Source organism: Ascaphus truei, chromosome 2 (assembly GCF_040206685.1).
Source record: "Ascaphus truei isolate aAscTru1 chromosome 2, aAscTru1.hap1, whole genome shotgun sequence".
NCBI classification, from domain to species: domain Eukaryota; kingdom Metazoa; phylum Chordata; class Amphibia; order Anura; family Ascaphidae; genus Ascaphus; species Ascaphus truei.
Window position 1 is genome coordinate 40526390 of NC_134484.1, and position 26417 is coordinate 40552806.

General features: G+C 42.0%; 1 protein-coding gene across 4 annotated transcripts in view; it reads right to left on the bottom strand.

The window, feature by feature from the left end:
- The window catches only part of FER1L6 (fer-1 like family member 6), a 215154-nt gene that overhangs the window by 47420 nt on the left and 141317 nt on the right, over window positions 1-26417 (bottom strand). For 3 of the 4 annotated variants that reach the window (XM_075582211.1, XM_075582212.1, XM_075582213.1), the window contains exons 20-28: window positions 22833-22957; window positions 21579-21713; window positions 19424-19573; window positions 19076-19186; window positions 16045-16206; window positions 15626-15815; window positions 14248-14462; window positions 10345-10470; window positions 2481-2586 (exon numbers count right to left, since the gene is read on the bottom strand). In XM_075582211.1, coding sequence (XP_075438326.1) covers window positions 2481-2586; window positions 10345-10470; window positions 14248-14462; window positions 15626-15815; window positions 16045-16206; window positions 19076-19186; window positions 19424-19573; window positions 21579-21713; window positions 22833-22957 — 1320 coding nt within the window. The remainder of the gene's footprint in view (window positions 1-2480; window positions 2587-10344; window positions 10471-14247; window positions 14463-15625; window positions 15816-16044; window positions 16207-19075; window positions 19187-19423; window positions 19574-21578; window positions 21714-22832; window positions 22958-26417) is intronic. The other variant, XM_075582218.1, reaches the window with a different exon arrangement.

Here is a 26417-nt window from a genome sequence, read left to right on the forward strand (position 1 = left end):
CCTGTTGCCTACTCCCTCTACCATCTGCGGAGACTCAGACCTCCTGGAGACCTACAGGTGAGCTACACAGCACCACAGAACACCATGTAACTACCAATCTCCATTAGGGGGGGGGGTAAGGGTGTTACATATATATATCCATGTGAGAGCTTTACTGGAGCAGGTTCCGTATCCGCCCAGTCCCATAATGTATACACTGAACTTCCCCATGGAATTCTTAGCAGTGCACACAGGGACTTGACTATTACCAGTGGCATAACTAGCGTCCCGCTAAACCGTGCAATGTAGGGGGGGACGGGGGGGGGGGCCGAGAGCACAAGGGGCTCTGCCGGCTGGTGCTGGAAGTTGGTCCAGGCGGAGGTGGCCAGAGGTCAGGCCCAACTTCCACGTCCGGCTGCTTGAGCTGGGTGGGGCCCTCACTCCTCTGGCCAATTCCTCCTCCCCTGCCTGTTTCGCAGCGCGGAAGTCAGGCAGGCCAGCCATCACTGACCAATACTCTCTGCAGCTAGCTCCCACGTCCCACTGTCCCATACTGAAGCATCCAGGAGCTGAGCAAGCCTACCCCCACCCCGTTAAAATGTCTTATTTCCTTATTGGGGGATTGAGTCTAGGGGAATTGAGTGTAGGGGGAAGGGAATTGAGTGGGATGGGTGGGAATTGAATGTGGTGGAGGGGAATTGAGTATGTATGGGGGGATTGAATGTGTGAGGAGATGGGATTGAGTGTTTGAGTAGGGGGTGATGAGGGCGAGAGAAGGGAGAATTGACTTAGAGAGGAGGGGGAATTGAGTGAGAGGAGTGGGAATTGAGTGAGATACGAGGGAGAATTGAGTAAGAAGAGAGGAGTGGAGGAGTGTGAGGGGAGGGTGAGAGAGGAGGAAGTGTGAGAACGGGGAGAGAAAAAGAGGGGGGTGAGAGAGCGAGGTGGTGTGTGAGACGGGGAGGAGTGCAAGAATGTCTACATTTATATTGTTCATATCTAATATTTCACATTATGAGGTGTTCTCACTTTTGAATTTAATGCCTGTTTTTGAGGCAGCACTTAACACATCACAGAAAGATTTGTTTTTTCTGGCTTGTCTTTTGTTGTAAATTCACTTTTGTCATAAAGGAAACATTAGATATATTTACTCAGCTTTTGATACACAGAATAATGTTTTAAACATATTCTTTTTATTGTATGCAGTATAAGAAGCTGGGCCGATGACAGGGGGGAGAGTAGGAACAAGTGTCCTGGGTCTGGTGGCTGCTGGGGGGGCCGGCCGCCAGACGTCAGGCCAAACTTCTGTGGCTGGTCGCCGGGCCACTGGTTGCCACTGGGCCCTGGCTCTGCCCAGTTGCTGCGGGCTTCTGTTCCATGCCGGGCCTGCATCTCAACCATGACAGTGCCTCTCTGTCCCGCCGGTGTGCACCGGAAATCGGACCCAGCTTCCTGCGCACCGGCAGAACAGAGCGGCGCCTGATGTGGGAGAGTGGCAGGCGCAGCAGGTGGTCCTGCTGGAGAGAGCTGGGGCACCAGAGGCCGCAGACCATCCCCAAGGTAAGTGTAAGTATGTATTTGGGGATGGGGGTAGAGTTTGTGTATGTATTTAGGGTAACTATTGGGGGGGGGGGCGATTGTGTAGGTATTAAGGGGGAGATTGTGTGGGCATTGCAGGGAAGTGTGTGTGTGTGTGTGTGTGTGTGTGTGTGTGTGTGTGTGTGTGTGTGTGTGTGTGTGTGTGTGTGTGTGTGTGTGTGTGTGTGGTCAGTGAGGAGGCTGGGATTGAGGGAGGTGGAATTGAGTGAGCTGGAGGTAATTGAGTAATTTCCTCCGGGAAATCTGCCGGCGGACCTGCTGAGAAGATACCATTTATGGAATGATCAAATCGGATGAAGTCTTATTTAATTTTCCAACACCTTGTTATACCCCTCTTTTTATTGTAACAGGGGATTCATCTGTAGTCAATAAGAAGGAAGTATTCTACTCACGTCACTTCTGCGTTGTAATGTGGAGGCGTGACACACATATGAAAATACCTCCACAGCCTGGTTAACAGTGCTTCATGTATGATTTTGTGCTTTTACATCCGATTGACCTTTTCATGATGGTAATGTACTGTATACACAATCTATGTACTGTATATATGCTATTTGTGCTTGTTTATGACTGTGACGTGTATTGTAATTAATTTCAAATTGCATCCCCTGATGTATGCTGCGGGGGAGGGACCCAGAGAGGGTTTTCATTTGGAACGATTCCACTGTTTGTTCACCATGAGAAACCTTTACTGCGTTGAAACGTTGGAGATGTAATACATTTCCCACCGCTTCTAAGTGAATTAGGAGTGCTACTCTCTTCTGCAAGAGGACATTATGGGATACCTACAGTATCCCTAGGGTTCAGCACCTGCAAGTATTAGGTTTTTTGTATAGAGTGCCCGTGTATTTTTTCTTATGATCACTGTTTTTAGCTAAGCCACATGAACCTTTATATCTTACACGTTCCTCTGCTGTACATTCCGTCAACTGCAATAGTGACAATGGTATTAATACCATCATACAAAGACTCACTTGTTGGTTCAGCATTCAAAGTGCTTGCCTTTGCCTACGGGAGATAAACAAAAATAGACATAATATTTAGACTGGAAAAAGCACAGAATGAAGCCAATTTCAGTGATGTAAGAACTGACAATTCCCCAGGCAAACCTACAGAACATATGCTTGAGGCTGCATCCTGCTAATGATGGGGCTGCGTGGTATCTTCAGAGCTAGCAAAAATGGCTAAGTACCAGGCCCTAAGAGATAAGGGGGCTCTCTAGATAGAGGATGGGCATGTGTGATGAGCACACCTGATGTCCCAGAGAGATACAGAAAATCAACTATTTATGAGATGGACTGAGTATGACTGAGAGTGTGAGTGATAAACAGCTACCCTATACAAACTTGCTTTCTATCACTATAACCGGAGCTCTGCATGTTGCCCACACATCGCATTCCTTGTGAAGAAGACTCCTCACTTCCTTCCTTTCCATATGCAAAAGTTGAAACGTAGCACACAAATAGCAAATACAGTAAGTTATGCAAAGTGCTTAAAATGTGTCCGGTATGATTCACTAATGATATTGCTGTCATTTTTTAAGAGCAAATATTGTGCATTGTGGTCATTTATGAAAGGCTCCTGGCTGCAAAAAAACCAGCACAGTAATTATCAAAGGAAACACCACATTGCTTTTAATAGGATCTTTTAAATTGATAAATATGGTGCCATAATTTGCAGCAGTTAGTTATGCACCCTGGAGACATACACAAATAGACCCTTTACACCTCTTTTTAAGCAGTTTCCAAATTGCACATAAACAAACAAAAGGACATGTTTTATGCAGATCTAGGGGTCCTACTGCAAAAACAATGTTCACGTTTTGGTTTTGCCAAAACTATTTGATTTGTTTTTGCATTTTTACCAAATTATGGAAAAAACGCAAAATAAACAAAAACATTCTAAAATAGCATAATGAAGCCTGAAAAGAGGCTTAAAATAAATATTAAATCCTAAAAATAAGTAGGAAACTAGAATAATTTAACGGAGACACTTACATGAATTAAAATAAGATATGATGAGAAACCCCCCACGTTTTTAACTCCCCTGGTGACACGAGCACTTGGCTTGTGTTCTAGTTTTCGTTCCATTTTCCATAATTTCATAGTTTGGGTTCTAAAAATGGTTTAGGTTTTGAATTTGCCTTTGCAATGTAAGGTCCGGTAGGTTTTGATTTCACACAGTTTTGCATCTCCCTAGTACTACAGTAACTTTTCCTTTGTTCACGACTGGTGCGATTTTGTAGCCAAAAAAATGAAACGGGCGAATGAAAGACAAATCAAGCATAATTTTTATATACACATACATGTGGTGCATAGAATTGCAACAATTAAGCCTTGATACATACAGGCCAACATTGATTCGTGGCTCTTTACTGCAAGGACGGCCAACCTGACGGGGAGTTGGAGCCAGAATTTACCAGTGTCATTGTCAAAGGACCACAATAAAAAACAAAATTCAAACCAATACCTGTGTACCCTGACAGAGCATAAACCGGCCATCTCCGTGTGTAGTGACGTCAGGTTATGCTCTGTGTCAGTGTATATTTCCTGACAGGGTATAACCTGACATGGAATACAAATTGGAGAGGGGGGGGGGGTGACACATGGCGGGGGGGGGGGAGAGGGGTGCCACATGGGGAGGGGGAGGAAGGAGAGGGGGGAGGAGGGAGTGATACAAGAGGAGGGTGGAATAGGAGGTGACACATGGGAAGAAGGGGTGACACATGGGAAGAGGGGCAGAAAAGGGGGTGACACATGGGAAGAGGGGCAGAAAAGGTGGTGGCATATGGGAAGAGGGGTGACACATTGGGAGGGGGGGTGACACATGGGAAGAGGGGGTGACACATGGGAAGGGGGGGCAGTGAGGGACTATGGGGACAGTCAGTTGGAGTGACAGGGGGAGGCAGTTGGAGTGACAGCGGTGCAGTGGGGACAAGGGGACAGTTGGAGTGACTGGGGGGAGGCAGTTGGAGTGACCGGGGGGAGGCAGTTGGAGTGACAGGGGGAGGCAGTTGGAGTGACAGCGGTGCAGTGGGGACAAGGGCAGTTGGAGTGACAGGAGGGGGGCAGTTGGAGTGACAGGGGGAGGCAGTTGGAGTGACAGGGGGAGGCAGTTGGAGTGACAGGGGGAGGCAGTTGGAGTGATGGGGGGAGGCAGTTGGAGTGACAGGGGGAGGCAGTTATAACCTGACATGGAATACAAATTGGAGAGGGGGGGTGACACATGGAGGGGGGGGGGGAGAGGGGTGCCACATGGGGAGGGGGAGGAAGGAGAGGGGGGAGGAGGGAGTGATACAAGAGGAGGGTGGAATAGGAGGTGACACATGGGAAGAGGGGGTGACACATGGGAAGAGGGGCAGAAAAGGGGGTGACACATGGGAAGAGGGGCAGAAAAGGTGGTGGCATATGGGAAGAGGGGTGACACATTGGGAGGGGGGGTGACACATGGGAAGAGGGGGTGACACATGGGAAGGGGGGGCAGTGAGGGACTATGGGGACAGTCAGTTGGAGTGACAGGGGGAGGCAGTTGGAGTGACAGCGGTGCAGTGGGGACAAGGGGACAGTTGGAGTGACTGGGGGGAGGCAGTTGGAGTGACCGGGGGGAGGCAGTTGGAGTGACAGGGGGAGGCAGTTGGAGTGACAGCGGTGCAGTGGGGACAAGGGCAGTTGGAGTGACAGGAGGGGGGCAGTTGGAGTGACAGGGGGAGGCAGTTGGAGTGACAGGGGGAGGCAGTTGGAGTGACAGGGGGAGGCAGTTGGAGTGACAGGGGGAGGCAGTTGGAGTGATGGGGGGAGGCAGTTGGAGTGACAGGGGGAGGCAGTTGGAGTGACAGGGGGGAGTCAGTTGGAGTGACAGGGAGGCAGTTGGAGTGACAGGGGGAGGCAGTTGGAGTGATGGGGGGAAGCAGTTGAAGTGACGGGGGAGGCAGTTGGAGTGACAGGGAGAAGTTAAAGTGACGGGGCAGTTGGTACAAGGGGGTGACAGGGGAGGCAGTGGTGGTCAAGAAGGTAATAGGGGGCAAGGGGGCGACAGGAGGGAAGGGGAAGGCAGTGGGGGAAGAGGGGATAGTGGTGTAATTGTCCTTACAGTACCTTGCTCTCCTGTCTCCACAGCCAGCCCCATGTGGAGCTCCCAGCAGTCAGGATGTATACTCACTGTACCCTGTGCTGCTTGGGAGGCCACCACAGGTCGCTGCTCCATAGGAGCTCAGGAGAGGAGTTGTTTAGGGCCGCTCTGGCTTCCCATGGCTTCTGCCCCTGCACACCATAGAGACATGGAGAGCTGCATGTGGCACGTGGGCCAATGGTTGGTCACCCCTGCTTTACTGTATGTGTAAATGCAATTACTAACCAAAATTGCTGTAAAAAGAATTGAATTTTTAACCCACATATGTTAAGGTCAAAGTATGAATGTGTATTGCTCTAATTTAGCTCAGTATGCATCAGCTTGCAATTTGGGAAGTGTCGGTATGATCTACATGTGGTTAGTATCAATAGGAGGAGCTACCAAGGAGTAACATTGTGCACACACTGTATAATAATCAAATTCTGAATCTCAATGTGTCATTTTTCTACCAACCGGTTCTGAGGTACAGAAACTCTTGCCTGGCTTTCTATCTGTGTCAAATGTAACTAGCTAGAAACAGCCGTGTTACTCCAGTTGCGATAGTGCAGAGTAAATGAGTACTTCAGCATTAGGTGATACCTTTTTGTGGACTAATAATTGATATTACAAAACAAGCTTTTTTTTCCCGAGAGTGAACGGAATCCCTTTCATCCATGTATTGCCCTGTCTATATACCATGTATTGCCCTGTCTATATACCATGTCTTCTGCCATAACTCTGCCATAACTTCTCCAGATTTGCCTTACATTGTTATCTTGGTTTTAACATCCTCGGCTGCAGTGGAGGCTAAGAGATAATGGGGAATAGCAGGGTTGCAGACCTGTCTGAGACATGTATTGCTCACGAGTGATATTTTCTTTTTTGTTTCAATATTTTTTTTAATTATTTTATATGAATATATTAACATCTTACTTACATATACAATGTTGTCAATAGAACAATATTTATCCCTTTACATTTTTAATATATCTATCTTAGCAAATACAATTATCTTCTCTATATGATTTCTTTACAATTTTCTACATGTTCCATTTCCAAACGATATATTTAAATCTTTTTTTGATTCTTTTAATCACCAGTTATTCTTATTTTTTTTATTTTATAACATAGAAAAGATAAAGAAAAAGGGATAGATAAAGATGGGGCCAGAGAGGAAATGAGTGGGAAGGGGAGGGGTGGAAAAGTTAGTTTAGAAGTAGAGGTATGTATAAGGGCTAAAAGATAAAGGAGATCAGGGATAATAATCAATCAGAGTTAGGACATAGTTCCCAGACCCTATAAAATTGATCTAGTTTTTGATTTAATTGAGCTGAAAGCTTTCCCATTAATTTAACTTAATTTACTCTTTTAATTATTGTTTGTTTTGATGGGACATTTATATTTTTACAAGTGATATTTTCATTTGCTGTATGCTATGCGGTGCAGGGTTTTTGTCACTTTTTTTTATCCACCATAACTTATTTAATGTGGGGTTGAAACCTATCCCAGCTTCACATTGCAATGCCAGTATAACCAGCCTCACACTGACGAGACCCAAAAGGTAAGCTGTCTGTGAGTAGGTGTGCGGGCTCTGCTCTTCTTTAACCCAGGTTGTGCTGAAACGCTGTGTAATGCGGCAGGCATACGCTTAGAGGGTGTCCATGTTAAAATGGAAAAGAAGCAAAAGGTGACGACACTGTGCTCATTAATATGTCATTTCCCAGAATCCCTTGCTGTAGTGGAAGCACTGTATGCTAAGAGATAATGGAGACAAGCAGGGTTGTAGACCTGTCTGAGACGTGAATGTGCTCACATGTGGTATCTTTATTTGCAGTTAAACTCCTGGAATCTTTATAAATCAGTATTGCTGAACTGAGAAAGAGAGGAAGAACTCTTAAAATAATATCAATTATTAGTCCAAATAAAAATATATCCCCTAATACTGTGCTGAAGCCCTCATTTACTCTGCACTGCCAGATGCAAGAAACATGAATAACAAGCTATTTTACACGTTGCACAGCAGCAAGCAGAAAATGTATTGCATTCAAGTCAAATTTGCATGCCAACGACTCTACGGGCATTAAATGCATTAATTAAAGTACATTATTATTAGCCATGGAAAACCACCTGAAAACAGAAAAAGAGCATTTCTAGCATTAAAAATCACGATTTCTTTCTGTATTCATTAAGAATTATCTGCGCAAAAATATTGCTACAAAGAAAACTCTTTTGCATTCCATTTTTGCATCAATAATTGTTCTCTTTGATACTGTATGTCTTTGTCGACAGAGAGACTATGTTACATTGATGTCACCGTCCCTCCCTCCCTCCTCCACTCTCTTTCTCTGTCCCCCTCTCCCTCCTAGTAAAGGATTATTTTATCTAGCCACTGTAGGTAAGGAGGAAAGGTAGTAAGGTTATCCCTGCTTCAGCACAGGTGGCTCAATCAGTGGATTAGTCTCTTGACTGAGCCACCTGTGCTGACGCAGGTATATCCTTAAAACCTGACCTGTTGGGGAGTCTTGAAGACTGGAGTTGAGCCCCCCTAGTGTAATAAATACAATCTCTGTAGGTCACCTGCTGCCATGATTCATTTCACAGAAAATTAATTATTTTTTTGCACGTTCATTAATCTTCAAACACAATTCTTATTAAGTAGCAGCTTTTAGATAATAATTTCTCATTCTAACTCAGTTTTGGGAACTAATCTTGTCCCAGCACACAAACTAATTGCACATCAATTATTATCACAGTCAATAAACTAATTAAAACATTAAAAATAACTACAGTAGACGCAGTGTTATTCAAGCAGACGTCAGCTCTGGCATTTCTCTCATGTTATTTGATTGCATTTTAAAATGACTAGCCTTTTTACCGTAAATAATGAAATGAATGGGCCGAATTACCGTAAATAATGAAATGAATGTGCAGGATGTGAGAAGTATTCTTCTACAAATGTGAGTGGACGTAATGTAATGCAAATCAGACAGCAAAAGGCTATCTGTTGCTATCTGATAACTGCCCATAGATGGTAAATACTGTACAGATGCGGCCATATTCCCTGTCCCTGGAACCGCGGGATGAAAAGCAAAACACCGCGGTTCCGGGGTCAGTAAAACCTGTGGGGGGTCCGCTCACCCGAAAGGGACCCCTCATGGAGTGATTGCCCGCTGCCTGGGGAGGCTCCGGTCAGGATTCTGCGGGATCCTCTGGCAGCATGAACATTAAGTTTGGTTACATCTGTGTGTATCACAATAAAATAATATCATGTATACACACGCGGGAATGTATAAACATTTATTTGGAGCAAAACTGGTGCAATTATGGTGGAAAAAACTGGCAGCATATTTACCAACGACTAAAATTATTTTTTCTTTGAGAGTCATTATATTACCTGATTTTTAATCTTATTATTGTACTGTACTATATTCTTGCATCCTTTGTTGTTTTTTTTCATTTACTCCTAGATGTCCAGATTTGAAAAGAGCAATAACATTTTTGGATTGGATTTGGATCTGCCTTGGATCGGCTGGTTAATTTGGTTCCGTGGATTTCAGCGGATCAGTCTCAAAAATGCCTTTTTCAGATTTTTTTTTCCTATCACCGACAATCCACATTGCGCATGAATAAAAATTGTTAAAAATCCGCACTCAGATTAAATCCGAGGGAAGAGAGAGGGGAAGAGAGAGGGGAAGAGAGAGAGGGGTAGAGAGGGGAAGAGAGAGAGAGGGGAAGAGAGAGAGAGGGGAAGAGAGAGAGAGGGGAAGAGAGAGAGAGGGGAAGAGAGAGAGAGGAAGAGAGAGAGAGGAAGAGAGAGAGAGGAAGAGAGAGAGGAAGAGAGAGAGGAAGAGAGAGAGAGGAAGAGAGAGAGAGGAAGAGAGAGAGAGGAAGAGACAGAGAGGAAGAGAGAGAGAGAGGAAGAGAGAGAGAGAGGAAGAGAGAGAGAGAGGAAGAGAGAGAGAGGAAGAGAGAGAGGAAGAGAGAGAGAGGAAGAGAGAGAGAGGAAGAGAGAGAGAGAGAGGAAGAGAGAGAGAGAGGAAGAGAGAGAGAGAGGAAGAGAGAGAGAGAGGAAGAGAGAGAGAGAGGAAGAGAGAGAGAGAGAGAGAGAGAGAGAGAGAGAGAGAGAGAGAGAGAGAGGAAGAGAGAGGGGAAGAGAGAGGAGATTTTTTTAAAACAATGTGAGTGAGGATTTTTAACCATCTGCGGTGCGGATTTCGGATTCAATATGGAATCTGAGTGTGGATTCTTAAAAATCCGCCCGATTTGTATCCAATGATGAATTTGGAATAATCCGCTCGGATTTTTTAGTACCCAATCCGCAGACAGATTTTGGTGGGGGGGGGGGTGGGGTAGAAAATCTGTGGTTTTCCGGGGGACGGATCTGTACTGTATGTACAGTTTATTCAGGAGCTGTATATGTATGGCAATTGACCTAATCCAATGATTAATTTCAGTTATACAGTATATTGAAATATTTACTTTCTCTTTTTCTCCCCCATTATTATTGAAGTACAGTAACTTTCCCTCGAATTGAGAAGAAGTCCCTTTCACCTTTGTGGCTCACAGCAATCCACTCTGTTGCAATGAGAAAAGCTAACTGGTCTGTGCTTGTTTGTGCTCAAAGTAATATCTTTTAAAAATGGGAGATTCCAACATTACCTTTTGCAATTTGTCCACTGATGCATAGTACTTGGACCACCAATCAATAACATTTTCTGCAGATTCATCGGCTATAGTTCTCTTTTTCTTTTTAGTGGAGCGCCTGGTCGAGCCTCTCACCAGCTCCTGCCGGGCAATGAAGACAGGAAGAAAATAATAGGTTTTTCCTCTGTGTTATAATCATTATTCGGTAACATGAGCTGGATATAGATTGACACACACTGAATACATTTACCAACAATTCAACTTTCCGCATTGTTAGTATCATTTGTTTCTCGTCTTTGACATTTTGATTCTGGTACACTTGCATATTTATATGTATTTAAATATTGTAAGATACTTCTTCTATTCTTCTTAGTGCTGTTGTTAAGAATCCAAATATTTTCTGTTTCACAGTACAATAGGAGGATGAACATAATGATATTCAGCTAAAATAACTGTACAATGGTAACATACCACTGACGGGTAAAATAATAATTACTTTATTTCATATGCAGTAGCACTTTTATCTTAATAGGGCTCAAAGTCTTCTTGTTACTCCCGTAACCGATGTTGGCATCAGGATCTGTCCCTTGAACCCCCTGCGGACTCTGTTGTTCAAGGTGCTTCACAATTACAGTACAGTGCATGGTACATAACACTCAGGAATTTTTACAAACACAGTCCCTGCCCTGTAGAGCTTACAATCTATGTTTTGGTGCTGAGGCACAGGAAGATAAAGTGACTTGTCCAAGGTCCCGACACCAGGAATGGAACCAGGTTCCCCTGCTTCACACTCAGGGTCGTTATTTACAGAGTCAGTGCCATTTACTCACTGAGCTGTTCCATCTCTCAAAGAAGGGTGTTTAGAGAACATGATCGAGAATAGGGGATGGAAGGGCGTTTGGAGAACATAAGCGAGAATAGGGGATGGAAGGGCGTTTGGAGAACATGAGCGAGAATAGGGGATGGAAGGGCGTTTGGAGAACATGAGCGAGAATAGGGGATGGAAGGACGTTTAGAGAACATGAGCGAGAATAGGGGATGGAAGGTGTTTAGAGAACATGAGCGAGAATAGGGGATGGAAGGGTGTTTGGAGAACATGAGCGAGAATAGGAGATGGAAGGGTGTTTGGAGAACATGAGCGAGAATAGGAGATGGAAGGGTGTTTGGAGAACATGAGCGAGAATAGGGAATGGAAGGGCGTTTAGAGAACATGAGCGAGAATAGGGAATGGAAGGGCGTTTAGAGAACATGAGCGAGAATAGGGGATGGAAGGGCGTTTAGAGAACATGAGCGAGAATAGGGGATGGAAGGGCGTTTAGAGAACATGAGCGAGAATAGGGGATGGAAGGGTGTTTGGAGAACATGAGCGAGAATAGGGGATGGAAGGGTGTTTGGAGAACATGAGCGAGAATAGGGGATGGAAGGGTGTTTGGAGAACATGAGCGAGAATAGGGGATGGAAGGGTGTTTGGAGAACATGAGCGAGAATAGGGGATGGAAGGGTGTTTGGAGAACATGAGCGAGAATAGGGGATGGAAGGGTGTTTGGTTAGGGAGATGACAGAGCTGCTTTGTTTGAACCAAAAGATAATACAGTATTTAAAGTCAGGTTAAACCCACATTAAGAAAAACTGCACTCTTGATATTTTCATGTATGGTAATACCTCTGTGCGATGAATATACCAAGAAAGGTTCAACTATCCATAAAATAACCCACGTAAATTAGATCAGGTAATGATCTTGGTTTTCCTTTTGTGCTGCCATGTTCACATTGTGTCCAATGGTCCCTTTCTGTGACATTCATTATGACTGTGCCTATGTGGCAGGGACCAGTTGGTAACAGCAGCACACACATAACAGCCTGAGTTTCTTCAGCAGCGATGTATCACCAGTGTTAGAAGTATCCAAGGGCTAGATCCTCAGATGTGTGCTAAATAAAGGCAAATAACGTTACCATACCTAATTAGGTGTAACCCGTGTTCCACGCCCCCCCCCCCATCTCTGGGAGAAGGACTGAATTACTATCTTAGTGTTTGTTGCATAGGTAACAGACTTTATTTTTCCTTCTTTCAACAGAGATCCTCAAAGCTAATCATATGCATAAATAAGGTCCGTTAGCAAAACTATCATCATTACGTTACCAGTAGGAACGGGGCTCATCGTAGTGCTGAGACGCATTCTCCATTACACTGAACATGTGCATTTGCTCAAACTGTAAGGTGCGTTATTAACAGATTATCAGGTATGCCGTGGCGTAGCTAGACATGTGCGGACCCCCGGGCAAAACAAATTGCAGGGCCCCATTAATATTAATTCTGACTGCTAATTTTATTTCTCTCTCCCCCCATCCTCTCCCTGATCTCCTATCTCATCATCCCTCCCCGTCCTCCTCCTCCTCATGATCTCTCCCCCTCCTTTGGATTCTTTTACATTAACTCTCCTATTTGAGTGCACATTATTTTAATTTACTGTTGCACTTGATACCGGTTTATGTTATATTTTTGTTAGTCTGGTCTTTTTTTTCTCACTGCGTCCTTAGGACCAGTGAGTTACCTTCGCCGGCCAATCAGAACTACCAGATTAAATAGTCCTCCTCATCTTTCCCCCTCCTCCCCCACATCTTTCTCTCCCTTCCCTCAGCATGTCTCTCCTCTCCCCCAGCATGTCTCTCTCCTCTACTCCCCAGCATGTCTCTCTCCTCTGCTCCCCAGCATGTCTCTCTTCTTCCCCCCCGCCCCCCTCAGCATGCCGTTCTCTCTCCTCCCCACACAGACCCCGCCCCCTGACCCAGGCCTCGCCCACCTGCAGCGGAAGGGATTTCCCTCTGTCCTTCCTTACCACTGTATCTCAGGCCCTGCAATGTGCCACCGATGGTGGGGAGAGCGGTGGGGAGAGCGGGCCCCCATAAGTGTGGGCCACTGGCTATGTCAGGGCTGCCCGGGCTATAGCTACGCCCCTGCATGTACGTTACCAAAGGCTAATGCAAATCTTGTTATAATATTGACATTTATCATTTTTACACCTTACATTTTTCACTTAATTATATGGTATATAATATGTAATAATGACTATATAATGTATGGATGTACAATAATATATATCCAAACATACCTCAACAATATTAATTAACATTTATATGCCATTTATATGATCCCTACTATATATATATATATATATATATATATATATATATATAGATATAGATATGTATATATGTTTGTATGACGTGTAACTTTTTGTAATTAAAGGGTTAAGTCCAATACTCACGACATTGCTTTTGGACTATTCCAAGAAATAACTGAAGGGTAATCAGGGTCTGGATGTTGGCAACGCCAGTTTTTGAAAGTGCTAAATATCATAGTCTTATCATGTAAACTGCTCATTACCATATGATTTGCATATGAGTAAGCCAAAGGTCCGTTAAAATGTAAGTATCTGTTATTTTCAAGAAAAATGCCAGGACATCGTAGCGCTGAGCACCTTTGGGGCTACACGTTACGGATATTGATACGTTAAATTGATCTTCTGAGGAGCTATCCCCTTATTCATCCGTATGCCATCTGAGGAGGGCGAACAGTTACTCTATGTGAAGTCACATTGATCTCTGTGACACCTGAAACTTCTTGTTCCATAAACATCACCTTGACCCCATTATTTTTATGTGTTCATACAGTAACTTGAATAGGCTTTTAAAGAAGGGAAAAGGAAACTAAAATATGTGGGGCATAGCCTGCCTTTAACTGAGATACCAAAACACACATATAAGGCACAAGAGGAACGTATGTACCTGAGAATTGAGAGCAGTAAAGGTAGATGGAGACAGATTCAGAAGAAATGTAATAAAACAGAATTCAATCGTATCATGAGGATTAGAAAACATAGAATTTGTTACAGAACCAGATGCAGGTAAAAGTAATTACCTTCTGCTTAGCATCTCTCTTCAAGGGAGACTTGGTTGGTGCTGCCTGGGTTTCTGTTTTTGCTAAAGTAGCACCCGGAGCCATCTCCTGGGCTGGAGCAGAGGGTGAAGTTGAATCTGGACTAGGAGCATCACCCTGGGCCAAAGGAAATTCCACATCCACATAGATAGGGTCTGCTCGTTCTTGCTGATCAGGAGTATCGTATTCAGGTGCAGCTGAAATGAAATGCAAGGCCCTTAGAAAAAAGCCTCATGTAATAACAAGAATGGCCAGATCACTTTGTGAATGACAGTATGTGGTAGCTAAGGATGGAACCACGATCACTTTGATTTCGGGATGTCCTAGTAGGTTTATGCAAAAAAAAAAAAAAAAAAAAAAATTAAAAAGGGATTAACATAAAAATACACAAAGAATTCTGCAAGTTCAGAGTATTCTTTAACAATATGAAAATGTCATTCGTTCTGGATTGGAAAAGTAAACATTTAGTCCATTTACAGTACAGTAGTACAACTTTGCACATCTTTGGAAGAATTGTCAGAACTATAATTTAACATCTAAAAGAATTATAACGCCTAGAAACAGAAATGATTACAATGGTCGGCAAGAACATATGTTGACAGTTTTCAAAATGTGTATTATGGCACTACTTTTTTTTTTTATTTGGCAATTAACTAGGCTAGCACTTATTTTACTGAAAACAGTTATATTCAATTATAATGAAAAAAAATCTTATTTAAAACATAATGTAGATGCCTACAAACTGTACATTCATTAATTGAAGAAGCTGAGGCCTTTGTGTCACTGCTGCCCAAAAATGTTCTAAAACTCTTGAAATTGCAATACATAACTCTCCTTTAAAATGCTGAATGGGTTAAATGAACCATGGATGCAGTTTGTACTGATACTCTGATTTTGCAGTAATCCATCAGAATTGTGTGGTTGTGTGAGCTCTTACTGTATATCCTTACAGACCTCCACATTGTGGTAGAGGAATCATATTTCACAAGTGTCCAGACAAGCAATGTAAGTGGTTCTGAAACCCTGCATCCAGAAACATGTATTACTCTTTCTTATCATCTTCCTAACAAAGTGCATTTTCTGGTGGCTGTCAAAGTACTCTATCTCCAGTTACTAAAATGGTGTACAGAGCTGAAGTATCGTGGATAATATTTGCTTCGAAACTTGCCCTGCATCACAGTTGAATGGCGCTTAAAGTTGGACTGGAGTTGATTAATTACCAGTTAAACCATAAAAACAACAAATCAATTTACAAGTCCCTGAGTCAACCAATTCCATTCAATAGCCAAAATAAATCAAACAGTATCCCCCATTGCTTGTCAAGCTTTGGTTGTTCGCTTCACTGAAGAGCTATACTTACCACTCTCGATAGATGCACCATCTTCACCTGGTCCCTTTACTGCAAGTGTCTGAGGCTCACTTGGTTTATATAAAAACTGCTTCAAACAGTTGATCATATGAGTTCCAACAAGTGTGCTACGGCCAAAAGCTCTCCAGTCAACAACACAGATACTCAGGGGAGGATGTAAAACTTCATTTTCAGGTAATTCCTAGTAAGGAACAACACGTTTTATATTAGATTTCATTGAGTGGGCTGGTGTGTGTGTGTGTGTGTGCATATATATATATATATATATATATATATATATAAATATATATATATATATATATATATATATATATATGTGTGTATTTTTCTGCTGAGCTTCTATATAGTATTTTTTAGTCGTCATTGAAACAACATAATCAGTATTGTTCCGGTGGAGGGAGCAAACTCACCACTTCGAACCAGTCTCCGATAACATTGAAGTTAGGGTTGCTCTTGTAACTCTGTATGACGGAGGATTTCACTCCCTTTCCTGCACATTCTATTAACACCTGAGGTCGATCGACAGAAAGAAGCTGCACCTTCTTCATTTCTCGGACACCCCAGAAAAGCACCTGAGTCAAAAAAGGGAGTCATGAAAACCCATGCCGGACTTTGAATCATCTACCGAAAATGAATTATACACGAGAGATCTGAATCAGTCTGCACTGGGAAATCAGCAGAAATAACTAGACAATATGATTTATGAGCCTAAAATGCAGTGCCATTAAGAAGAATTTATTATTATTTTATTATTCACTTTATTTCATAAAGCGCTTTTCTCCTAATGGGAGTCAAAGCCGATTAGAGTGACAATATAACGCACGGTAAGCAGCATTGTACATTTCTACAGTACAGTGCCTGTCCTGATGAGCTTACAATCTATGTTTTTGGTGCTAAACTTGTTTGATATACAATAAAAATAACAGAGTAAAGATAAAGAGACATTTTAAGAGGTATGTAAATACAAATGTAATACCATACAAGTTATGCCTGTTTAGGAGAAGGAGATCTCTTATACTGTGGTGTTAGAAACCAGTTCATTTGTGCCAATTATCAAAGTGCCATTACAATGCGTGGCCTCTGGACATCATTTATAAAATACATGTACGATCCTATGTACAGATGTGGCCAAGTTTATTGCACCCGCTAATGACGCAGAAAATTGCGCTGTGACGCAGATTATCACAGATGTTTCATAGGATTTAATGGCTGTGATCACGCAGAATATCTCCAGTTGTATTCCAGGGGGAGCATGAAGGGAAATAGAACAAAAGACAAAACAATCTAAGTGCAGACAGTTTTAAAACTAATGTATAAATTCTATATTCGATCTTGGCTCATAAGTGTTGCCTACTTACAAGATGTAAGTCAAAATCAAGCGGTTTTGACACACAATGGTCTCTGCCAGAAGGATTTCTCAACCAGGGATGTGGAGTCTCCAACTCTCAGCTCAGCAGCAATGTGTATGCAAAAGAAAAGATATCCATAGTGCAGACCAGTACTATAAAAAACTCGACTTTATGGGGTTAAAAAATGAACACTTACAATAAAAACAAGTGATTTATGCATGTATCACAATCGTTGTGATCAAGGAGAGAAAGCTGTTAGCTTCAGGCTCACCCGCCTCCTCCGGTGTGACTCTGTGTGGGACACCACTCTCTGGGACTCTCCACCTCCGGCGTTGAACACCGTCTTCTAGGACTCTTCCCCTCGTGGGCTCTCTCTGTGGTGTGTTGATCCAGTCCCAATCGTTGGTGTTTGCAGACGCTTTACGGGTCTTTGCATGGAGCTCCCTCTCGGGTAGATGGTCCTGAACGGAAGTGACGTATCGGAGCCAGCCAGGCAGGACCATCTACCCGAGAGGGAGCTCCATGCAAAGACCCGTAAAGCGTCTGCAAACACCAACGATTGGGACTGGATCAACACACCACAGAGAGAGCCCACGAGGGGAAGAGTCCTAGAAGACGGTGTTCAACGCCGGAGGTGGAGAGTCCCAGAGTGTGGTGTCCCACACAGAGTCACACCGGAGGAGGCGGGTGAGCCTGAAGCTAACAGCTTTCTCTCCTTGATCACAATGAATGTGATACATGCATAAATCACTTGTTTTATTGTAAGTGTTCATTTTTTAACCCCATAAAGTCGAGTTTTTTATAGTACTGGTCTGCACTATGGTTATCTTTTCTTTTGCATACACATTGCTGCTGAACTGAGAGTTGGAGACTCCACATCCCTGGTTGAGAAATCCTTCTGGCAGAGACCATTGTGTGTCAAAACCGCTTGATTTTGACTTACATCTTGTAAGTTGGCAACACTTATGAGCCAAGATCGAATATAGAATTTATACATTCGTTTTAAAACTGTCTGCACTTAGATTGTTTTGTCTTTTGTTCTATTTCCCTTCATGCTCCCCCTGGAATACAACTGGAGAGTGACGATTTGTGGGACTAGTGGAACCAGTCCCCACCAGCTGGGTCTGAGCAGGGGGTTTGAACTTAATATTGTTTGCACGTTGTTTTATCACGTCACCATTGTTCTTTAATCAATTGATTACACTTAAAAATCACTGTATAACACAAGTGTACACTAATAGAGTTAGCGCCGTTTTTTTCACCTTCACTTAGCACAGATCACGCAGAATATCACAGACTATCCAATCATAACGCCCCAGCGGGTGAGATAACATTAGGTCATTTTGTTTAAGGTGTTGCTAAAAGCAATGATGTCCTACAAGTGACACAAAAGAATGTGTCGCTGCGCCAATGTATAAAATCGATTTTGATGTATTGTGCGGCAACGTTTTTTCGCTAAGAAGAACACGATGCGAAGGGAAGGAGTTAAAGGCGGGGTTCGAATTTTATCGGTGTCGCACATATGCAAACGATATGCACAAAAAAAATTTGCTAGCATGTAACACTTTCGTGCGCTGGAAATTCATCAAAATTGCCCGTCAACTTTTTCTTGGTGTAAAAGACAAATGCAAGTAGATAAAAATAAGCCTTAATGCCTTCATGTGTATGAATTTGGCGCCTACCATACAACGAATAAGAAAACATGCCACAAATGTAAGAACATGAATAATGACAGATCAACTTATGCCGCTAATGATTTTAGGCGAGAAACGTATTTTTTTTTTTTCATCAATGCACTCTTTCTATTCGATTAAAATAAATAATATTCCTTTCACAAATCCACCCCTGGGTTTTGAATGCTCTATGAACAAAAGTGGGAAACCTTTACTGCGGGCATCCACTCTTCCTCAGTGCGGCCACATGGGATAGACTTTGAAGGATAACGAGGGAGGTCCTTACACCTTCCATTGGCTTGGGACAGATGCACCAGAAAAAAATCATTTATGTTCTTAATTTAAATATCAACGATAAATAGAAAGAGTTGGCAAGAGTGCGAGCAGTGATTCATGTGGGTGTTGGGTTTCGTACTTACTTCTACTCTGTATTTACTTAAAACAGGCCGAATGTTGGCTGGAACCGAGTAGACCTGACTCGGATCTGGGGTTTCAATGGGAGGAAGGCTCTGCAGACCAGACTCAGGAACCTGGAGGAGAGCATACATTACAAAGCTGCCAGTGAGCAATATGTTCGATTATTACCGAGCTATGAATCCAACGCAGCAGACTAGCACAGTCATGCAGTTAATGTTGTTATCATTAGTAAGATTAAGTAAGACAAAAGAAAGTGGTTTGTTCCAGATCACACAGAGAAATTAAACATCATTACCCAGTATATCTTCATTCAGCACTTTACATTTATTGATACAAACCCTTTTGCTTACCTGCAGTAATTCAAACGCAGCAAGAAGATCCCCTCCAGATATATTCCCACAGAATATAGGATAATAGGCAAGTTTGGCTGGAGTGTAGCTTTTGTCCGCTAAAATTACTGTTGGGGAGGCAACTGTAGACCCAATATACTCTGCTTTACCCTATGGGGAGACAATGGCAAGACTTTCATTTCCAGAGGTAAATGTGACATTTGCATTTCAATTAAAAAAGATCATATTGGAAGAAAAACACTTAGAAAGCAAATGGTTGCTTAAGTGCTTCGGTGGATTAGAAAAGGAACACAGTCATTCACATATTAATTCCCAAAGTTGCAGGTCTTCATTAGGTGAAGTCGCGGGCTCCTGTCTTCTAAGACTAATAGGACTGGTAAATGAAACAACAATGTCATAAGAGATTCAGCTGATGAATATGCACTAGAGAGTTTACTGTAGAAGAAGTGAATGGCACGAGACACCTTATTTGCCCAATTTGCAGAGTTACTATTCCCGTATTAAAGTGAATGAGCGCCAGCAGGGTTAGTCAGCATGTGGAATCCAATGAGCATATCAAGCTGAAACAACTAATGCCCAAAACAGACACAGCTCAACCCCGTTATAATGCGATCGGTTACAACGCAAATCCGCTTATAACGCGATCCAAGTGTGGCTCCCAATTTTTGTATTTATGAATACTTTACAACACGATTATTGGTATCTTAAATATTGTACAATGCATGCACTGTACAATGCATGCAATTCTACAATATTTCTAACAGAACCCACTTATAGTGCAATGTGATTCTTTGGATCCCAAGCATAGCGTTATAAGGAGTTGAGCTGTACTGGCTGTCTGGCTGACTGTCCAAACGTCCCTTTCTGACACTATTACTTGTTTTAAACGGAAGCGTTAAAATGAGAGACGTGCTATGGTCCATTCTGGTCCTTAGTCTTCATCAGGCTCATGGTGCCATCTTTGAACTTTTTAGGAAGCGTGCTCTGGCAGCACACACTTTGATAAAGTAATGTCGGTAGCACTTTCAGTGATTTTGGACCTGCCACATGTGTTTTACTAGAGTGTTTACCATCCGTAAAACACTAGAGGAGAACTTCAGAGTATACTGTATTATGATTCCATGAATAAAAAATGGAACACAAAATTCTCCCAAAGTGGCATTTGAAGCACAAGAGGAATTCCTTTGGTACACACTTCAGATCTTTGACACGTTTTGAAAAAGAGAGTTGGGCCAGGATTATAAAAGTTATGTTTTTTTTTTTTTAAATTTCAATCGCTGATTGTCTGGAAAAAGAATGTCATCAATACTTGGCAGAACTAATACCTCTGATAGCGGCCCTTTCACTGTTATTACAGTTTGTATGCCATGGCTATGCATAATTTGCTTGTCAATATTACATTTAATTTAAATTATTTTATTTTGTTATGGTACAGCAGCACAGATCACCTTTCATTTTACTGAGTAAGCAGGGGACACAAAAAAGGTTCAGCTGCAAGTGCTCTCAGATCACTACTTCACCTTGCACATAATAATGATGACTTGGTCTACATTGACTGTTTAATGAGCAATCTATTTTTCATTGCACAGTTATATGAAAGAATGCAGTACTTGTTTAACAGAGCAGCACCTTTTACACTGTTAAGGTTAAATTGAGCACTGCATTCTTTTTCAAGAATGAAAAGGCTGTGGCTCATTTAGAATTTCAGCAACTGCTGATACCAGCTATATTCAGGGTTATGACAGTAAGTAATGCATTGGCTGTGTCTGTGCTTCTGTTCTGCTACGCCTAGGATATTTAGTTCATGTTACGATTTTGCTGTTCAATGTATGCTTACAAAGATTGCCAGATAAAAAGAAATAATACCATGTAAAAAAAATGCATGTAAGTAACAGGATGTGTGTATGTTTTATCATGCCATGGATGTCGGATAATTTCTTTGCCAACACCATTGATGTGTGTTATAAATTTTTTTAATAAATAAGCATGAGATGATGTACACAGCTGCCTCTCCTGGCCTTTCTTGGTACATATTATAACACTGAACGAAAACTATCTCTGGCATATATTTAACATATATAACATATTTAAAATAAACAGATGAAAAACGGAATCCCTAATTGTAATCGAGTAAGAGGCGCAAACCCATTTTTACCAGCGCATCATCATCATAAAGCTCGATGACAACGTTTGGAGGATCTTCAACTACATCTTTTAGTTCCCCGTAAAGGGCAATGTTGTTAAACAGCAACATCTGGTTCCAGGTGGGAGACAGCGTCTGGTGAATAATCTAAAGGAAACAGACACAGTGGCACCTATTAATCCAGAAGAACGGTTCCAAGCAGTAGTACCACACAGCCTGACAATTCTTTAACATTCCCCACGAATATCTGCGTCAACCCTAACAAATGTTTCATACGTTTCTTACCGAGACAAGGTAAGTGGCAGCTCATACCTAGAGGGTTACATAGTTACATAGTAGATGAGGTTGAAAAAAGACGTACGTCCATCAAGTTCAACCTATGCTAAATTAGACAACAGATATTTTATCCTATATCTATACTTACTTGTTGATCCAGAGGAAGGCAAACAAAAAACCTCAGAGTCATATCATCCAATGATATCTCATAAGGGGAAAAATAAATTCCTTCCTGACTACAAGAATTGGCAATCGGATTAATCCCTGGATCAACACCCTTCCCACGTATACTTATTTGGTATATCCCTGTATACCTTTCCTTTCTAAAAAGATGTCCAACCTTTTTTTGAACAAATCTATTGTATCTGCCAACAACTGTGGGTTAAATAAGGCTAAAAGAAAAGGGTACATTTGACACAACGATAGGAAGAATTTAATACATATAATAATAATATTTTTGCAATAATTATTTTCCTAATGTTCCATATACAGACTCCCCAAATAATATTACATTTAAATCAGCAACCCCCCACTCCTTCAAATAAAGTATCTTCTTGACCATATATCACATGAACCAAAGGGTTCCCCAGAGCTGACTCGCGGCATTTAAAGCTCTGGGGAACCAACAACATATTAATATTATTTTGGCAAATACATGGCATTTTTTGACGATTTGGCATTGCTAGTATTGGGTTTAGACTCTTGTGGCCGGGAGTAATCAAAGCGCAATCCAAACTATCACATCTGAATCTGTGATATCTGCCATTAAAGTTAATACCATACAGTATATTGCCGATCCAGGCATGATAGCGTGGATGGCGCTTTGATAACTCTCACCCTATGTGGCATTATATGAAAAATATGAACAACATAAGTCAAAGTTGCTGTCTCAGCCAAGTCCAACAACTAAAAGGTGTCGTAAAGTGACGATTTCATGTGCCATCACACTTTTTTACCCTCCTTTAAATTTCACTTAATTCAGTTATTTACCTTTGTGGTTTGGCCATGTGAGACAAACGTCACCTTTACAAAAGGGTCAGATAGCCCAGTATTATCAGCAGCGATCAATCCTCTAGCCTGATACATGTGGGCCCGTAACTGGAACTGGTGTTGTGCTTCATGAAGGAGGAAGGAAAAGAGGAAAAAAAGTAGATTTATTAGACTTAAAGAAAAGTGCTGACCCTTTCATTTGGTTTGGTTCTAAACCTTGTTCATGTTATAAAACGAATATAGTTATTGTAATGGATTGAGAGAGAGACCACTGGTTGCTGTTTTCTTTTTCATAAAATTGGTCAACTTCTGAGTTTGCCAACAAAAAACTCTTGTACAAATCTTGTATCACAGATATTCACTCAGGTTATTTGTCGTATACCAGAACCCTTGCTGTACAGTTTTGGGATGTGGGTGGTGGGAAAAGGATATTGTGGGGGCAAGGGGAGAATCAGAGTGTTTCATCTTTTGTAGAAGATTTGAAGTGCACCTTAACCATTTCACCACTTTGCAATGCTTTTGCAGGCCCCTCCAGCAGTGAAGGGGTATGAAATCTAGATAACATGCCTGTGTACAGTATATTTTTGCTTGGTGTAATTGTCTCTTTGGAACTGCAGCAACATGGCATCAGGGTCTATGGGGAATAAGCATCAAGGGAAAAGTGGTGAAATTCTGGGGCAAAAACCAGATGTATCAAATTAAAAAAATTCTATTAATTTCAATGGGATTTTTTTTCTTCGATACATTTGCTACAGTTGTTTTGAACTAGAATTGCATCTCGTTTGCCTTCATACATATGCGCCTAAGTATCAAGGCAAAAGGGGTGCACTTCTGATGCAAAACAATTGCATCAGATGTATCAAATAAATACATACTATATATTAAAATATTTGTTTGATCTGGTGCAGTATTTTTGCTCCTGAATTCCAACACAATTGCCTTGATACATACACCCCATGGAGAACAGATATTTTTATATTTTACATAATTTATGATCATTCTCTGATGTTGGGAGAAATAGTCCACTCCAAAAAATGCAGTTCTAACATACTAAAATTACTACATTTCAAATTACATTGTGAAAAATAACATTCAGTTAGTCCTTGTTTATTTGGATGTAAAGAAAGAACATTAAGGAAAGGCTCTAAAATCAAGAAAATGAGTCTGAAAGATCCAACTACAAAGTCTCCTGACTGTTTTATAGCTTGTTGGATTATAAAGAATTAATCTCTCTAATCTTCAAATGTATTGGCACATAACTCGTTAGTGTTCACTGCCTTGGGATTTATAAAAGAAAGCATTATTTATCAACTCTGCTTACCACAAAAGTTTTACAGGTAATTTAATTCAGAAAAATCAATTCATTGTAAAAGTGATGCCAGGTTAAGAATGTATAAGCCAATTCACTGTATTAGACAATCATTTCAGCACCATGGATAGCACTGACAAAGGCTTAAAAGTGATTAAGTATTCCGTTAGCAATGCTTTAGCCTTGATTCGCTCCTCGAGGGTTCATTCAAACTGGGCTATCAGCAGAGCATGGAAAATGCGATGCCACAGACACAGTACAGTCGGGGATGTGAATGGATTTTTCTGGAAAAGTACAAAAGTAGCTGTATATTGTTAATAAAAGGCAAATGAAAGATTTAATAGATAACATATCATTGAATCATGGTGTAAATAAATCCTTGCTGATTATATTCTTAAACTGGTACATTTGGTACAAGTAATACTTATCGTAATCTAACAATGGAAAATCACAAAAACAATACAATAAGTCCCTGCTTTAAATGCTTTAAAATACACACTCAGCCAAGATAATCTTGTTTAACCATCTTTTTATTAGTTAGAATGACCCCCATCTTCCTGTTAGAGTTATTGATTGCAGGATGTTACTGGTGATTACCTGTTTCACCTGGCCTATTTATAAGAATGCATAATATAGTACATGACGTGCAGAAGGGAGAGGATTCCTACTCCTAGGAAGCCCAGATAGGAATGTGTCTTCACTTTAGGTTTGCATACATGGATGTTTTGTTCATTGACTGTTGGCAAATAATCCTGACTGGTGGTATGCAGTAATGTATTAAAGAGTACATTGTCCATAACAGTGGCATTATAGTGTACTTTGTCAAACATAGTCAGTAACAAACTACCATAAGAAAAAGGTAAATCCACTGCACAGTTAGACATAAGCCATAGGTGATGGGCGACAATGACTTATGGTGCCTCCCTCCCCTAACCCCTGTTTGTTTGCTATTGGACGTGGCATGTTAAGCTTGGGCAATTGTCAAAGGGGAGGGTAGCCCTGGGCTATATAATACGGTGCTTTGGGGATTGTACTTCCTCTTTCCTTGCTGGTGCAGCAGATGATTTTCACTGACAATGGCAGCAAAGCCTTAAGGCCTAATAAAGTCAGGGCAGGCTCTGCTCCAGTTGCTGCTGCTGCTGCTGCTGCTGCTGCTGCAGCAACATCTGCTGCTCCTGATGTCCTCCCTGTTCCCTTTGCGGTTCCCATTCACCCTGATGTCCTCCAAGTTCCCTTTGCAGTTCCCATTCACCCTGATGGCTCTCTGTTGGAATAGAAGCTTCCCTGTTGGAATAGACCATGGATGAGGCCACATGGCTCCCCTGCTGGAGGAGGTGAGGAGACACACGGCTGACTGGCTGCAACAGCAGCTGTTTGTACAGGTTCTTGCCTCTTCGGGTGCTCCAGCTCCAGAGCAGCGACACAAGCACTATAGCAGGAACAGGGTAATCCAGCGTCTACAGTGGGTAGGATTACTGCGCTTAAAGGTTTCTTAAATAATTCAGAATTGTTATCTGGAGATGGACCAGGGTTAGGTAAAGGGATAAAGATAGAGGCATATGCCATTTTGGCCACTGTAATTGGGTAAAGGAGGTGCACGACACTATTCTGCTATTTGGACACCATTAGGGAAGCCAAAAAGAGTAAGAAGTGGGAGTGTGGCTGCATTATTATGAGTCTTTAAGACAGAATGCATCAGTCCATAAAAAGGCTACATGGAATTATGAAGTCATTGACCTGTGGCTGTCCATAATAACAACTCAGAGGCCGGCTACCGTTGCGTCAGCTGCTGGTACTTCCCAATATGCTGGGCTGTCGGTGGGCAGTAAGCAGGGGGTGTGCTGGCCTTTCAGTGATGTGCAATAGTTTGGCGCATGATGCAAGTTAGCCACTAGCGTGCAAAATGTGTCAAGAAACATGTGGCTAGTAAGTTTTTTCGTAACCAGAAGGTTGGGTTGGGGAAAAAGGACAACAGCAGACTGGTGCAAAGGGCAACAAACCTCTGAGAGGGTAGATGCAATGGATGAGTAGATAAACAACGGAGGAAATCTGGAGCTGCATCGGTGTGAAACGCCTGAATTAGCATGGAAACCCAGGTAAGTGAACAGGTATAAAAAGCTTTATTCGGACATACACAAAAGTGGTCTGTGTGTATGTCCGTGTAAGAGACGTGTGCAGAGGTACGCAAGGGAGACCATTTAAAGTGAAACTAAAATGAGGCTTTATTGCAACTGTTCCTTTAACACAGCAAAAACATTAAAAATAAACAAAAGAAA